This window comes from Oryza brachyantha, chromosome 2, assembly GCF_000231095.2.
Source record: "Oryza brachyantha chromosome 2, ObraRS2, whole genome shotgun sequence".
Classification (NCBI taxonomy): domain Eukaryota; kingdom Viridiplantae; phylum Streptophyta; class Magnoliopsida; order Poales; family Poaceae; genus Oryza; species Oryza brachyantha.
In genome coordinates, this window is record NC_023164.2 from 21,524,491 (window position 1) to 21,539,372 (window position 14,882).

A 14,882-nucleotide genomic window follows, 5' to 3' on the forward strand; every position below is an offset into this window, starting at 1 on the left:
CCATTTTGATGCATATATATTTTCCTTTTTTTAGAAAAAAATTATCGAATGGTTACATGTAACCGCATCGACTACAATAAAGTCTAGAAGTATAAATATATGAACCCAAGGGTCTTGTAAAAAAACAAAAGTTCAACACACATGACATTTGATGCATCGCCACCTTAGTAGCAGATTTCGACGAGGGCGAGCTCTTGGCTAGGCTGCATCGGCTCGATCTCCACCACCTGATCATCAGTGAGTTCCCCTCACCCAACAATCGTATTGTCTTGATCAATAATTTCTTGGTTCATTCTAATATTCCAGTCAATCTTGCATGGTTACAAATTATCTCATGGCTCAATTTAAGTTACTTTTGTATCTTAAATTGATCAAATTTATCTATTAATTTGTGCATGTCTTATCAATTTGATACTTTGTTATTTGTTATCATCAATCTCATATTGTATTGGTTAAGTCCGGTCTATTATATTGCACTAATTAAATGATGCTTAAGTTGATAAGTTAGGTTCATTGTTTTATCAGAGTTTTAGTCTCGCTTACTGATAATTTGCAATTATCCAGTAATTGCTTGGTTTATTCTTATTAATCATAATATTATACTGTCTTAGTTATTTCTGACCTATAAAGATCATTTTTAATAAGTTAGATTAAGTATATTAGTAAATCTCTGCTCATCTCCGTATAGTCATAGCCAATTGTTTTACCGCTTTTGTTAATTTGTCAAACTAATACCGGAAAATAGTCAATTGTGTCCTAACCCAGATCACGCACCAGTCGGCTGGTCACGATAACTTCCATTGGCCTATTGGCCTCAGCTAGTTGATCTAATCAAATTCATTTTATCCGTCTTATTCACTACAGTACCAAATTGATTGACACGCCCTAAATCTCGAAGCTACGGACCGGCACTCGAGTTAATCAAATCTCTCATGACTTTGGCATGTTGGTGCAAATTTTGCATCAACGTCAGGTAGCTAGGAATATCAGTTTCACAACTTAGCAGTACATATATATAGTTTTCCTTTCACAAAAATACTAACTAGTTACTACGTACATAATTACTCACTAAAATTCTCACTGTTAGTACAGGTTGCTACTACTATACATGGACACTTATGCACTCTACAAGAAAGAGCTGCACGCATTGTATAGCACTTTGTCATCAACAAAATGAACAAGAAAAGCATATATAGGCTGAAAAGGGAATGATACCCACACCTATAACATTCCCTTCCCCTCCCTTCCCACACACAGCATATATCCATCCTAATCAAAAGTGTCATTTTCTCCCACAGCTATCTGTCCCCCAAACACATCCTAATTAAAAGAGTACTATGTGTGTGTGAGAAGAGATAGAGAGAAAAGGAATAGATCAGAGGCCCCCAAAAAAATAAAAGAAGTGGAAAAGAAAGTATAGGAGAAAGTAAAAGGAGGTGCATGGTGTGGAAGAAAAGACCAATCTATATCTTCCATCCTAGGCCACCTCCAAGCAACAAGTTACACCCCCTCTTTTTCACACAACACACTGCGCATACAAACACACACTCCTGTCCTTTCCATTCCATCTCTCTCTCTCTCCTCTCTTCCCTCATCAGCTTGTCTTCCACCTCCCACCCCTTCTCTCCTCCAACTTCCAAGCAAGAACCACTCCTCTTCCTCCTTCTCCATCTCAATTCCCAACTAGATCGAGAGAGCAAGTACTCCACCGTATATTTGTCTCTCTCAAGAGGAGTTGCTGCAACCTTGCAGGTCGTCGCAAGGACAAGGAGGGATCGTCAATGGAGCTGTTCCCGGCACACCCTGACCTGCAGCTCCAAATCAGCCCTCCTCCTGCAACCAAGTCAATGGACTTAGGGTTTTGGAAAAGAGCTCTTGACAGCTCCACAACAACCGCCACCACCAACACGGCGGCGGCGACAGCAGCAGCTCCTTCCATCGCTACCTCCTCCTCGGCGCCGGTGATGACGAGCGGTGGGGCCGGCTCCGGCGGTTTCTACCAGGCGGCCGTCGCACCTGCTAACGGGCAGCACCACCATCACCAGCTCGGCGGCGCCCTCCAGTTCTTGCACCGCACCCAGCCCATCCCACGGCAAGACGCGGCGGGCGGCGCCGGTGGCCTGCCGGACCTGGCCTTCACGCGTCCCATCCGTGGCATCCCCGTGTACAACACCTCGCGGCCCCTGCCGTTCCTCCAGAGCCACCACCTCCAGCACCATCAGCATTGCTACGGCGACGCGATCGGCGGTGCGCCGGGCGCCGGGCCGAGGTCTCCCAACAAGCAGGCGGCGGCGCTGCGGCTGGCCGCGGCCCCTGCCAAGCGGGGCGCGCGCGCGCCGAGGATGCGGTGGACGACGTCGCTTCACGCGCGGTTCGTCCACGCCGTCGAGCTGCTTGGAGGCCACGAGAGTAATAAGCAAACCCTTCTTCAGTACCAAGTTGCTTTGCATCTTCCATCTCTTCATCATGTCAGCTAACCAAGAACTAAACCGCATGCTGCGCAGCTAATGTTCCTGAAAAATGTTTCCTTTAATTTTTTTACCCCCCTCCAATTTTGGTTGTGCAGGAGCTACACCCAAGTCAGTTCTTGAGCTAATGGACGTGAAGGACCTGACCTTAGCTCATGTCAAATCTCACTTGCAGGTGAGGCTATCAAATACTAATCCTCCCATCCCGGTTAATATAATCTGATATCGATAATCTTTAATTCTCAATCTCTCTCTCTCTCTCACACACACACACAGAAATTAAAGCATTTTTCTTGTTTTTTTTTTCTAATCAAGAGCTGCATCAACGTGGATGTATATATGAGTGTATCTCCACTTCTAAGTTATAACAAATTTATTCCCCCAATAAGGCGTACAAACAAATACGAGCCTGGTCTATCGAAGACATTCATATCAGGGGAAAAAGTTACGTTCGATCCTTTCTCACACAGTTTCACTTGTGTGGCTCATGCATGGAATAGTCATTTCGCAGTTCACTTGCCGGCCGGGTGCAGTAAAAACCTCTCTCTCTCTCTCTCTCTCTACAAGTTTCGCTCCCCACATGCGTCCTTGGCATGCTAGAGAGAGAAGCTAGCTAGCTTTTGCAACACGGGAGGGGGGAGGAGCAGCTTTTCAATAAAAACTCGAGATGAGCAGTTGGGCGCAAAGCTTGCAAACGCAGGCGCCGGTGTCCAGTGCGCGCGCGAGCGAGCTAGTGTCGTGTGTGTAAATTAAAGCCACAGCCGGAGGGAGGCATGCACGCACCGATCGATCGAGCTGGGACGCCGCCGCGGATCGTGCGTGGGAGATGGCCGGCATGCCGCTGCTGCGCTAGCTATCTCTCTCGCACACGCACGCAGCGAGAGGCCGGGGGCATTGATATGCATGCTGCCCAAGAGCAGATGGGCAAGTCAAGTACAGCCCCGGCATCATTTCTCAATAATTAAATTTCCGCCCTCCTGCTGCTGCGTTAGCTTTGAGCTGAGCTGAGCTGCATGCTGCCCGCTGCACAGTCTCGTAGTGGTAGCAGCAGCAGCAGCAGCAGCAGCGGCTGATCGAGCCATCAATGCCCCGTTTGTGCTGTGCATGCAGGCGAAATATTTATGGGCTTATCTCCTTGTAGCACTCGTACCACCACTACTGCTCCTTTTTACTCTTTTTTTTTGCTCTTTGAAATATTAGTACTCCTTTGACTTCGCTTGTACCCCGGAGATCTCCCATGCATGTAAAATTCATCGTTTTCCCGTAAAATGAATTCAGAAAAATGTTCTAAATCTTATTCCTGCGCGCAGAATCTTTGATCAACAACTTCATTCATGCATATATCAATAATATGGTATTATTTGCAGATGTACCGGACCATCAAAACTACTGACCATAAACAACCTGCTCCGTCGTATGGTATGTGTATAACCACCACTAATGAAAATAAAATAGCATAGTGATGGATATAGTATATGATAAATAGTGAGACGCTTCAAAATATGTTGGTTCTGCAGGGCAAGCTAAGACAGTCATAGAGATCCCAGACGACAACATGTTCGACATCAACAACACTAGTGGTTCAGAGTCTTCGGTTCAGCAACAAGCAAATCTTGATGGAAATGAGCAAGAATCCAACATGTGCGCTCTATGGAGCAACAACTCCTCAAGGTGACATACATTCAAACAAATCGCCATTTCTTCTTATAAAACAGATACAGTGGCTAAACCTTGTTTTTTTTTAAAAAAAGACACTAATGACTTCGGTTTGGGCTTGGAGTTATTAATTATTAGTTCATCAGTTTGCTTCCTAATGCTACTCCTATATCATATGAGAGCAGCTAACTCCTGTTCCATTTGATTTTCACTCTGATGACATGGTATTAATATCAAGCTCTAGTAGCTAGTGTACTGAATATGAAGCTAGTGCTTTTTGGGCCCTAGTATTCGATGACAAACTAAATGTTCCTAATTAATGTAGCTATTACTGGAGTAGTTAACAGCAGCTAGCACTGTAGAAGTACTCCAAGCTGCAGGCGAATTAACACATAAAACAGCTATATATAGCTACTAGCTAGTTATGTCTGGTGATGGACGATCTAGCATAGACCTTGAGGTCAAAGCTGCTTCTGGCGTATATGTAGAGAGTGCTATATGTACGTAGCCTAAAAGTAACACGCATAGATACACAGAAATTAAATACATGCACAGTACAATTAATAGTATACTCCTTTGGCTTTCACTATTTTTGTCTCTACATCCAATTTGTTCTTAAAAAATATTGTTCAGAATCATTAAAACATTAGTAGCAATTTAGTCACAAAGCAGTATTTCCCACTATATATATCTTGATTCGGTTTGGCCATTCATGCATCTCTGTGTGTGTGTATGCATGCATGGGAGTCGTACGTTTGGTTGGACTTCAAACTAAATATTCTTCACAATCAACTGTTACATTAACAATACATATAAGAGCCAGCTAATGCAAGGCTTCAGGTATTCTTTTGGATTGATTAAACCAGTCCTATGCTCCTACTTTAGGCGAAACAATATATTCCTTTGTCTCATTTTCTTTGTGACTACTGCACTACCATATCATCAACCACCTCCGAGTGCTCACAAAAAGCACCAGGGCTCATACCTTTGTTCCATCTGCTCCCCATGATGGTGCAATCATCTCCCAAATTATAATACTAAGCTAGCTCCGAGATTGATTAGTATATATGCTATACCTATAGCAAAGGGAACATATTTTTCCACCCCACTACAAGAGACAATAGAGTTCTCCACTAGAAGAATCTTGAGAAACTACATGAGAAACACCATTCAGATCTATATATAGAGGGATAATCTGCTCTATCTGACAGAGTTTATTCCAATTCAATAATTTACTCTTGACATTGTCACCTTCTATAATATGCCAATGAGTTTATCGATTGTTCTATAATATACCACTAGACCATGAATATCTTTTAAATATACCAAAAATGCCCATAGATATTTGTAAGGTTAACAATTGATTTATACCCTTATATATATCCTCTCATGATTAACTTTTTTACATACACGTAGCAGTGGAATTTTTTAGACCGTGAAATATCAAAATAAAAAAAAATTGAAAACGTGCCTTTGAGCCAACTAAAGATGCACTCGGCCATACCACTTGGCATATATGGTATTTTGGCTATGCAACATATAGTCAAAATACCTTATATCATAAGACCATATAGTCACTTATATCATGGGACGAAGTTAGTAGATGAGTACTTGTGGTCTTATGGACTGTTTGCCCAGTACTGTATATGGTCAGTACATGAACCTTCCTGGCAGCTACACATGTATGTGCAATATATATGTACATATAGGCATTGTTCACCGTGCCAAGATCACATGGGAGAGCACGTAGTCTAAGCATGCATATGGACAGCTTTTACCTTGGATTAGCCCCCTCTGATAAAGTTAGCTTGTTATTTACAGCATCTTATAACGGTGAAATTAAAGTAGGTGTTGCTTTGTTCCCTGCCTTTTGTTTTCTCTCATCTCTAGCAATGGACTCCCACTGAGATGAAAAGAAGATAGGCATAGATATATAGGCATTCGATTCTCTCAGTCCATGGTATGCTTTTCTGGAGTAATTTAATTAATCAATTGATCAATTCATTCATTTCTCTCCTTGGTTAAGCAGTAGAGGGGCCTGGTTCCATGACAAATCAAGAGATGCTACCCCTGGAGACATCAAATCCTTCGAGGTACCCACTTTGCAAGCCAAGTTTCATCATTGTCTCCAATACCTCTCACTAATGGCCATGATGCTATATGCTAGTTAGTGCAATGGCGATCATTCCTTCGTTCGATCACTCTCGATATTCATTCATGCACATATATCTTTCGACAGTAGCTTCCTGCTGAGCTTTGATCAATGCATATTGTCGGCAGGCTCTAACTTTAGCTTAGGGCGGGGGCCATCATATCATCAGTTGGCGCACAGTTATCACATCATCATCATCGCAATCTTTTGATCTTTTTACCCTGCATGCAATCATCAAATGTATGTGCTACATTTGCAGGACGTGCAGTCACAGAGCCCTGAAGACGACGCCTCCGACCTGAACTCGTCGCCGTTCCAAATACCACCGGAGACGGTGGTAGTCAGCGCCATGAAACCGAACCTCGACTTCACCCTGGGTAGAATGTAATCGGCCGTCGCGTCATCGATGGACATGTCGATCTCGACCGAGATCGCAACATAGCTAGCCAGGTGAAGACGGCTGGCTAGTACATACAGCTAGCTAGGTGCGTGCGTTAGCAGCTGGCTCCAAAGACAGAGGCCTGTCAAAACTTAGTAGCAGAGAAGAATATGAGAATGAGGTGAGATCAGATGCACACATGCGTGCCCCCATTTGCACTGAGAAGCTGGGGATCAGATGTCAAGAGGCGACCAAAGCTAGAGAGAAAAGAAAATAAAAGCAAAAGATGTGGAACAGGAGGAGGAGGAGGAGGCTGAGGAATAATAAGATAGCAGCTTGCACACAACCATTGATCTAGCTAGGAACAAAGTGCAAAAGGGGATCGATCTAGGGACACGGGCTCGTGTGCGTGTGTTCTTTGTGCGTGCGTGCGTGGTCGTAGATAGAGATATATACTACTAGATCACATAGGCTTTATCAAAGGCGGGCAAGAGCATGCAAGAAGATGGGTAGCTTGCTTGCTTACTTGCTTATTAAAGCTAGGGCACATATGCGCATTGCGTGTTGCTTCTGGTTTACTAAGCACATGAGATCAAGAGAGCTAGCTAGCTATATCGATCAAGGGAGATTGATATATGCATGGTTTTGTACGTTGTGTATGAGATGTATACCTAGCTGTGGGGGCGGCCGGGCCAGCCTGCCGGCCAAGAGTTTAAGAAAGGTTTCATCTTTAATTTGTTGTGACACAAAAAAGAAGGTTTAAAGAGAGCGCATATATGTGTTGTGTATATGTGTGTGTGGACCATACATATGTATATATGGAGTCTGATTGCTCTGCTCGGCCTGTCTCTTTAGCTAGAAATAGATTCCTAGCTTCGCTGCATTGTATACATGTCATAGGTACGATCTGATTAGATTTGTAGTTCATGAGCGACAACCAAAAAAAAAAGTTGATCAATAAAGAAAATGGTTGCATTGAGAATATGGTTCAATCTCTTGAAAGTGACCAAGTCACTCGTTTAGAATTGGCTGCTCTCCTAAGAAATGTTTATATATATATACATATGGGAGATTTCCGTTTAATTTGGTTCATAAGAAGTTGAGCCTCGTACACGCCCTTATGGGCCACGTTCGGCTCCCCCACTACTAACCCATATTTCTTTGTTTTCACGTGCACGCTTTCCAAACTGCTAAACTGTATATTTTTTATGAAAATTTTCTATAGAAAAAATTATTTTAAAAATCATATTAATCTATTTTAATTTTTTATAATTAATAATTAATTAATTATGTATAAATCTATTACTACGTTTTTCACGCTAGATATCTAACCCTCTTGCTCCTCATGCCAAACACGGCTTTAGTCAATATAGGTTGTCATCTAGATTAGACTATTCCTGACAACCGTCAATAAATACTCTAATCATTAATTAATCCACCTTCTCCACCCTCGTGCATCAAAAATTTCTTTCTTCTTGGACTAGTTGATGCTAATGATGTTTCTCCCTCCACCATATCAATACTCCACATCAATAGTGTGTTGTGTTTGGCAGTTTTATGGGCCATCTATTAGTTACTATTTGTTGTGATTATATGGTATAGACACATACACACACCACTATACACGCAACACCATATTTACATGCCCACGGATATGCCTCCTAACACATGCTCGGCTCAACAAGATGAAAACTATAGTGACACACCGTTCATCTCACTAAATTCCTGTTGAAATCCTACATGTGTGTGCGTAGTATTTGTGGATCACCTCAGTTTGAACTTGCTATTAAAGTATATTGACATTATGTCGCTAGAGATAAATCAATCCCTCCCTCTAGCTATATATGTCGATATATATAAATCAACAAAACAACAACAACAAAATTAAGGTAGTGACAGCGAGTTGATGTTAGATGAGATTTTCCAATACATGAATTGGAGTACTACGTACTCATGGTCTCACTGGATTTTTCATTTTTGTTCAAAAATCCATACTAAATCCTAACTTTTCCAGGTGACCATATGTGTAACTTCAGTTTCAAGCACTGAGGAAAAATACAACCTAAATAATGAAACCAAAAGAATTTACCAACATCAGTACATCTCTGTGGTCCTCACCACTTGGTTAATTCGTCAACTCTGTATACCAACCTTAACTCCAAAATTAACTGTTACTACTACATACTCCTATACTACCTCAATCTGATCGAATTCAGAAACCATCCGGTACCGTGTTATCTCCGACAGTGAAATCAATTTACTTCAGACGCCGGTCCACAAGAGCTAGCACAAGCATGCACGCACATGAATGCATTGCCGCTGTAACTTGCAACAGCAGATTTGTCAATTTGGGGAACAACCCTATGGTCACCGTGCATGTACGCATCACGCATGCATGCAATTGTCTGCATCAATCACTCACCCCCATCACTCCATGCATGCATAAAGAAGAGAAGGAAAAAATAAAAAATAATGAAAGATATGATAAAGAAGAGGACTAATAGCACGCACAGTGCTCCTACGTGGCGAGGAGCTCTAGCTCATCACGTAGGAGCTGTTTTGCCACGTATTCATGAACCGTGCCTCAACGAGACTCCAAGTACCCTGCAGAGGGAACGGTAGCTCTAGGGCAAAAGGCAGGAGAGAGACTACACTTTTTATCGCTGAGCAGCGCCTCCCTCGTCCCGAGCGTCGCCGCGAGCGCACCGCCACCACCGGCGCGGTCGCCGGCGAGCTCCGCCCCGACGCGGCCGCCCAGATCCGCCCAGCCGCGCCGCGCCGTCCCAGAGCGCCGCCGCCGAACGTCGCGCTCCGCCCCGACGCGGCCACCCAGATCCGCCCGGCCATGCCGCGCCGTCCCCGAGCGCCGCCGCCGAACGTCGTGCTCTGCCACCGACGCGTGCCGCCGGCCCTGACGCGGCCACCTAGATCCGCCTAGATGCTTCACGACGAGATCCATGGTGCTCGACGCCGAGCTCTCCCCCTCCTGCGCCACCGAGCTCAGTCGTCGACGACACGCTGCCCCTGCCCAGCTCCGCCGCCGTGGACCGCCGTCGTCGCCAGGGGCCACCGCCGCCGCCGGGATCGGGCTCAGATCTGAGAGGGAGAGGGAGAGAGGAGAGAGCTCGGAGAGAGGTGAGGGAAGGTGGAGGGGTGAGAAAAGAAAAGTGATTTTTTCTGTGGGACCCATCTAAGGCTGAGGCTATTTGCACTGTGGGGCGTATACCTCCATCCTACGTGGCATCTTAGAACCACTGCACAGAGATACTTGCATTGTGTATGTCCTAAGGTTATGTTTCTCGTGAAGATATTTGCTCTGGTCCAGTCCAACAAAATGTACCTCGAGGTACCAAATTGTTTCCCAGGATGTGCACTGTTATATTCAACGATTGGAAATGATTTGGTACCTCGAGATACCGGTACCTCGAGATACTCTTTGTTATTTTTAGTTGGACAAAAACAAACCTCTTTCGTGAAAGGTTATCTGATTTTTTTTATAGTTTTTTAATAGTATAAACAAAGGAATCAACTGCAACAAAATTAAAAATTTACTCTAGAAAAAATGAGATGATAAGCTTTTATGTAAAATTTTCTATACAACACACTATTTGGCCATTCAAAGCATACTCGCAAGATTGGAGAAATAATCCGGTAGTAATAACGAAACTAACTCACCTGAAGACATGTCATCACATCTTTTTTTTTCTGATTATATTTATATGCCAAAATTTAAATAATCTTAAATTTAGAATTGAAGTTAGTCTTTTTACTAAGTTTATTTTTAACATTAGATTTTATATCGCTAAAAAATATGTATATAATAATTTTATATATAAATTATTTTTTATTTATGAATATGTCGTTTGTCAGTTGAAGTCAAATCTTTTCGGGAGTGACCGTGTCTGCGTTTGGTTGGATGGACGGTACGATTGAGCGACGTGCATGTGATGGACGAACGGACGACGTGATCGGCCTGAAGTGACCTCTCTTGGAAAGCCTTGATCCAACAACCCAGCTGCTGCTACGACTCCAGTAGTGGTAGCGTTTACCTCCTCTTCATCGATCAGTAGCTCTACCTATTTTTGTTTTCTGGCCCGGGAATGCATGCAATGCGATGCATTGGATGATGCATGGATATCCGAGCAAATTAAAGCTCATCTAGCTTGTTCAGCTTTCCAAAACTTCTGCGAGCCTGAACTACAGGCTACTGATCGACCTGACCCCTCCTGGATTGGATTGGTGCTCTTGGCTCCCTCTCACACCAATTTCCAGGCCCTGTTTGAATTTTACAAGGAAAAGTGGCGACCCTAGCTAGCTATCGCCTTTGCATTGTTGCCAAAGATATGAAACTATGTTTAAGATTGAGAAAATTTTTTGAGAGAAATGTCACGTTAAATATTTGATCGGATGTCGGAAGAGATTTTCGGACACGAATGAAAAAACGAATTTCGTGGCTAGCCAAGAAACCGTGAGACGAATCTTTTGAGCCTAATTAATCCGTCATTAGCACATGTTGGTTACTGTAGCACTTAAGGCTAATCATGGGCTAATTAGGCTCAAAAGATTCGTTTCAAGATTTCTTCCATAACTGTGCAATTAGTTTTTTGATTTATCTATGTTTACTGCTTCATTTAGGTGACCAAAAATTTGATGTGATGTTTTTAGAAAAAAATTTTGGGAACTAAACAAGCCCTAAGGGGCTGTTTAGTTCCCAAAAATTTTAACCCAAAAACATCACATTGAAACTTTAGATACCTAAATAGAGTATTAAACATAGATAAAATAAAAACTAATTGCACAGTTATGTGAGAAATCGTGAGACGAATATTTTGAGCCTAATTAGCACGTGATTAGCCATAAGTGCTACAGTAACCCACATGCGCTAATGATGGACTAATTAGGCTCAAAAGATTTGTCTCGCGGTTTCCACGCCAGCCGTTAAATTCGTTTTTTCATTTGTGTCCGAAAACCCCTTCCGACATCCGATCAAACGTCTGATGTGACATGCAAAAATTTTCATTTCACCAACTAAACACCCCTAACATAGGGCAATTCTTGAGTTTCTAAATGGACACTACTAGTGCGTAGTAAAATTTAAATATAATATATATATTAAATATTTTATTTAAAATTTCGTAACATATATTTACCAATTCATTTATTTTAATATGATATATGACACATAAATTTATCGTAATGTTATATATTTTAGTTTTAATTTTACCTTACAAAACTTCTACTACACATACTAACGGTGTAACATAATAAAATCAGATCCATTGAATCCAAAGCAACGGATAACTCACAATCATTAGAGGGTATCTTTAAAAAGATCCTTCTAGATGATATGTTTTCAATTTTTTAAATGGTTATCTTATAGTTTAAAAATTTACACTTGAAACACCAGAAAGAAAGGACCAATTACCCACATAGACAAAGAACACAATTAATTTTTTTCACACATACGGATCGAGAACATCCTATATATATCATAGAAATATCCAATCCATATTGGCGGATCCACCGCTCGGCTACCTTAGACGATCGCCCACACTCATATATGAACCCATGGTGAAATTGCAGTGTTTTGTAGATAATTATAAGCAATACCTCTATTCCAAAATATAAGTATTTTTAGATTATTTAAGATATCAAAAGATTCATTTTTAGTTACTTCAGCAGTTAATTTTCTGAATTGATTATATTCTTTTTCTAATTAAGCATCTAATTGGCTCTGAAATCATTGAAATAATAAAAATTATAGGAATTGGTGTATAAATGCTCACAATCACATGCATTGTGGTGCAAAATTTGAATCTTAGAAACACTTATATTTTGGAACGGAAGGTATTTTCAAACACTCATACAGTTAGATTTACTCATGGTCGGTAAAAATTTCTTGGCTCCACTGCTGTTTAACTGGAAAATCAACAGCAAAACAGATTGCATAAACAGCACTAGACAAAAATGGTCTGCACCATTTCCCCCTCCATATTGGCTGCCAAAAGAAAGGGACGGAAGAGCCAAACACTAGCCAACATATCCGCTACAGTAAATCAGTAAGGACGACAAGGCAGAACCACACCACAGGCCGCAAAATGAGATATCTCTGTTGCTTGATTGAACGTATGGGGACGAAGACCAAAATTCTCGCTTTGCGCGATTCGCGCGGGATATCCATGCAAAATGCGTAGTAGATGCATATACATAATTCGTGGCCCACACCTGCATACATATCACACAGTGTAGCTAGGGCAGTGCATCGATCGTCTCTGCAACCCGGCCTGCTGACTCCTCTGAGCTCCCGGCCGGATCGACATGCAGGCATGCATGCCGAGACTGACTGAGCCACGCCTCTTGCTTGCTTGGTCGATTGCATGCCTTGTTTTACCTGCATTTGGATTTGCACTCACTTTGAAGTAGCCTGTAACATGTTTTTTACTTCACCACCTTTTGGTTTGAAGCATGGTAGACTGAGTGATTTTCCTGCTCTTGGTGAGATATATTTTGGTAGGTGCTACATATTTTTCTCATTAGTTTATAGTACCTTCTGATATATCGATAGTAATAAGTTACCGCTCTGGATATATTAAAATTTACTGCATAGCAAAGCTGATCGACTAGATCGAAACGTTGCGATGACTTAGCAGTAATCTATATATATTTAGTGGAGTGCATTTGGGAGAAGGCTAATGGCGGTTGCAAGAAGATTTGCGTGATGGTGTATCGTATATAACTCGTGTTCGTCAACGGCAATTCAGAAAACCAATGATTTATCCACGGTAAAATGTACTGTACTCATGCAACCCAATCAAACCGCATTGTTATGACGTACAATTAACTGTACATCAGGAGCACGTGCACTCCTCTTTTCCCCCTTAAAATTCTAGTACAATTTGGACGAAGCTGACATGATTTCACAGATTATTCAGGTGGAGCGCGGCATGATCAACAGTAACCCAACCAACAAATAGTAATCGCATGGGGAGCGTGTGACGTATCAGTGCTACTGTACTAGCATGGATGGAACTCTGCAGCTAGCACACGAGTCTGAACGAAGAGCGAGAGCACCGATCGAGACGGTGCTCATCAGCTATAGCTCGAGAATCTCTGATCGATGAAGACTGCACGCGGCCCAAGAAGGCTCATGAGCATGCAGGTGAGTGAAAAAAAAAACGCGAGCATATATGCATGAATCCATGCACCGGGAATGAATGATGAGGCACTCCATTACTCTATGATTGGGGGGCGCCCCGATGAGAAACAACAAGCGACCGAGTAGCTGGCACACACTGGCATCATGCAGCAGCTAGCAGCAAGCATAGCGTACGTACTCCAGCTAGCTAGCCAAAAGCGATCGAGCGACGACGCGCTGTGCATTGCAGCAGCTAGCAGAGACGACGCAGGTGCACGCAGAGATGCAACAGTGGCTTCGCTGAGCGAGAGAGAGAGAGAGAGAGAGAGGTAGGTCTTATCATGTCACACACTAACGCCGCCCGGTGAGGAGAGAGATGGCGCATGCATGCATGGCCGGCAGAGAGAGGCTGTGCGCCTGTGCGTGTGGCTGGTGCTGCGTCGTCGTCGTCGTCGCGTACGTCGTTTGGTGGAGGCGCGCGCGGCCTCGATCGCAGCAAGCGGCAGCAGCAGCGGCAGCGTTGGAGCCCAATTCATGGCTTGTACGATGGCCCGCGCGCGATCCATCCATCCGTCGTCGTCTTCGTCGGTCCGGTCCTGACCGCGACCCGACATGCTCGCCCGCCCGGCATTCATGGCCCCCCAACCCCCTTCATGCCCCCCCACCCCACCCTCCTCTCACTTGCCCCACTAGCTAGCCAACGCTGCTGTGGCCAGAGGCCCAGAGCTACTACTACTTTTTTTTCCACGAGAATTAAAAAAAATTTAACCTGATCTTTGTGAATAAAATGCTGCAACACAAAAGCATAATTCCTGATCGGTTGAGGTCGCCGAAAGCCGTATAGTTAGTGCAAGGACGTGTGCGATACACTTTCAGCCAGCAAAAGCGTTGTCGTTCCATTCCTCCACCCCCTTTGGTGTAAAGAGCGGTAGCCCATTTCCGGTGCAGTACGGAACCAAGGTGGGCCTCTCACACACACGCCAAGAAGAAAAAGGACAACGAAAAAGGAGAAGGAAACCCAACCAGTGGTTGAGCCCGATGTGACGAGACCTCCTTCCACGTTGCGTCGTCGTGGGCCACCAACCAACCACA

At 43.3% G+C, this 14,882-nt stretch overlaps 1 protein-coding gene across 2 annotated transcripts; it reads left to right on the top strand.

The window, feature by feature from the left end:
* Nucleotides 1-1,545: 1,545 nt before the first annotated feature.
* Nucleotides 1,546-7,587, top strand: LOC102700217 (probable transcription factor KAN2). Of its 2 annotated transcripts, XM_015833575.2 has the most exons (6): nt 1,546-2,409; nt 2,567-2,643; nt 3,836-3,887; nt 3,986-4,139; nt 6,154-6,217; nt 6,536-7,587. In XM_015833575.2, exons 1-6 carry the CDS (start codon nt 1,782-1,784, stop codon nt 6,662-6,664), a joined length of 1,104 nt encoding a protein of 367 aa, XP_015689061.2. In that variant the 5' UTR covers nt 1,546-1,781; the 3' UTR covers nt 6,665-7,587. The 2 variants fall into 2 exon arrangements, with proteins under 2 accessions (XP_015689061.2, XP_040376798.1); XM_040520864.1 differs by lacking the exon at nt 6,154-6,217 and having other exon boundaries at nt 6,536-6,665.
* Nucleotides 7,588-14,882: the final 7,295 nt, after the last annotated feature.

What these genes read in the sequence shown, in the direction of transcription:
- LOC102700217 (XM_015833575.2), top strand. Translation starts at nt 1,782, where the DNA reads ATGGAGCTGTTCCCGGCACACCCTGACCTGCAGCTCCAAATCAGCCCT. An exon ending in GCTGCTTGGAGGCCACGAGA is followed by an intron (nt 2,410 to 2,566) that starts GTAATAAGCAAA and finishes TTGGTTGTGCAG; the next exon opens with GAGCTACACCCAAGTCAGTT. An exon ending in ACAACCTGCTCCGTCGTATG is followed by an intron (nt 3,888 to 3,985) that starts GTATGTGTATAA and finishes TTGGTTCTGCAG; the next exon opens with GGCAAGCTAAGACAGTCATA.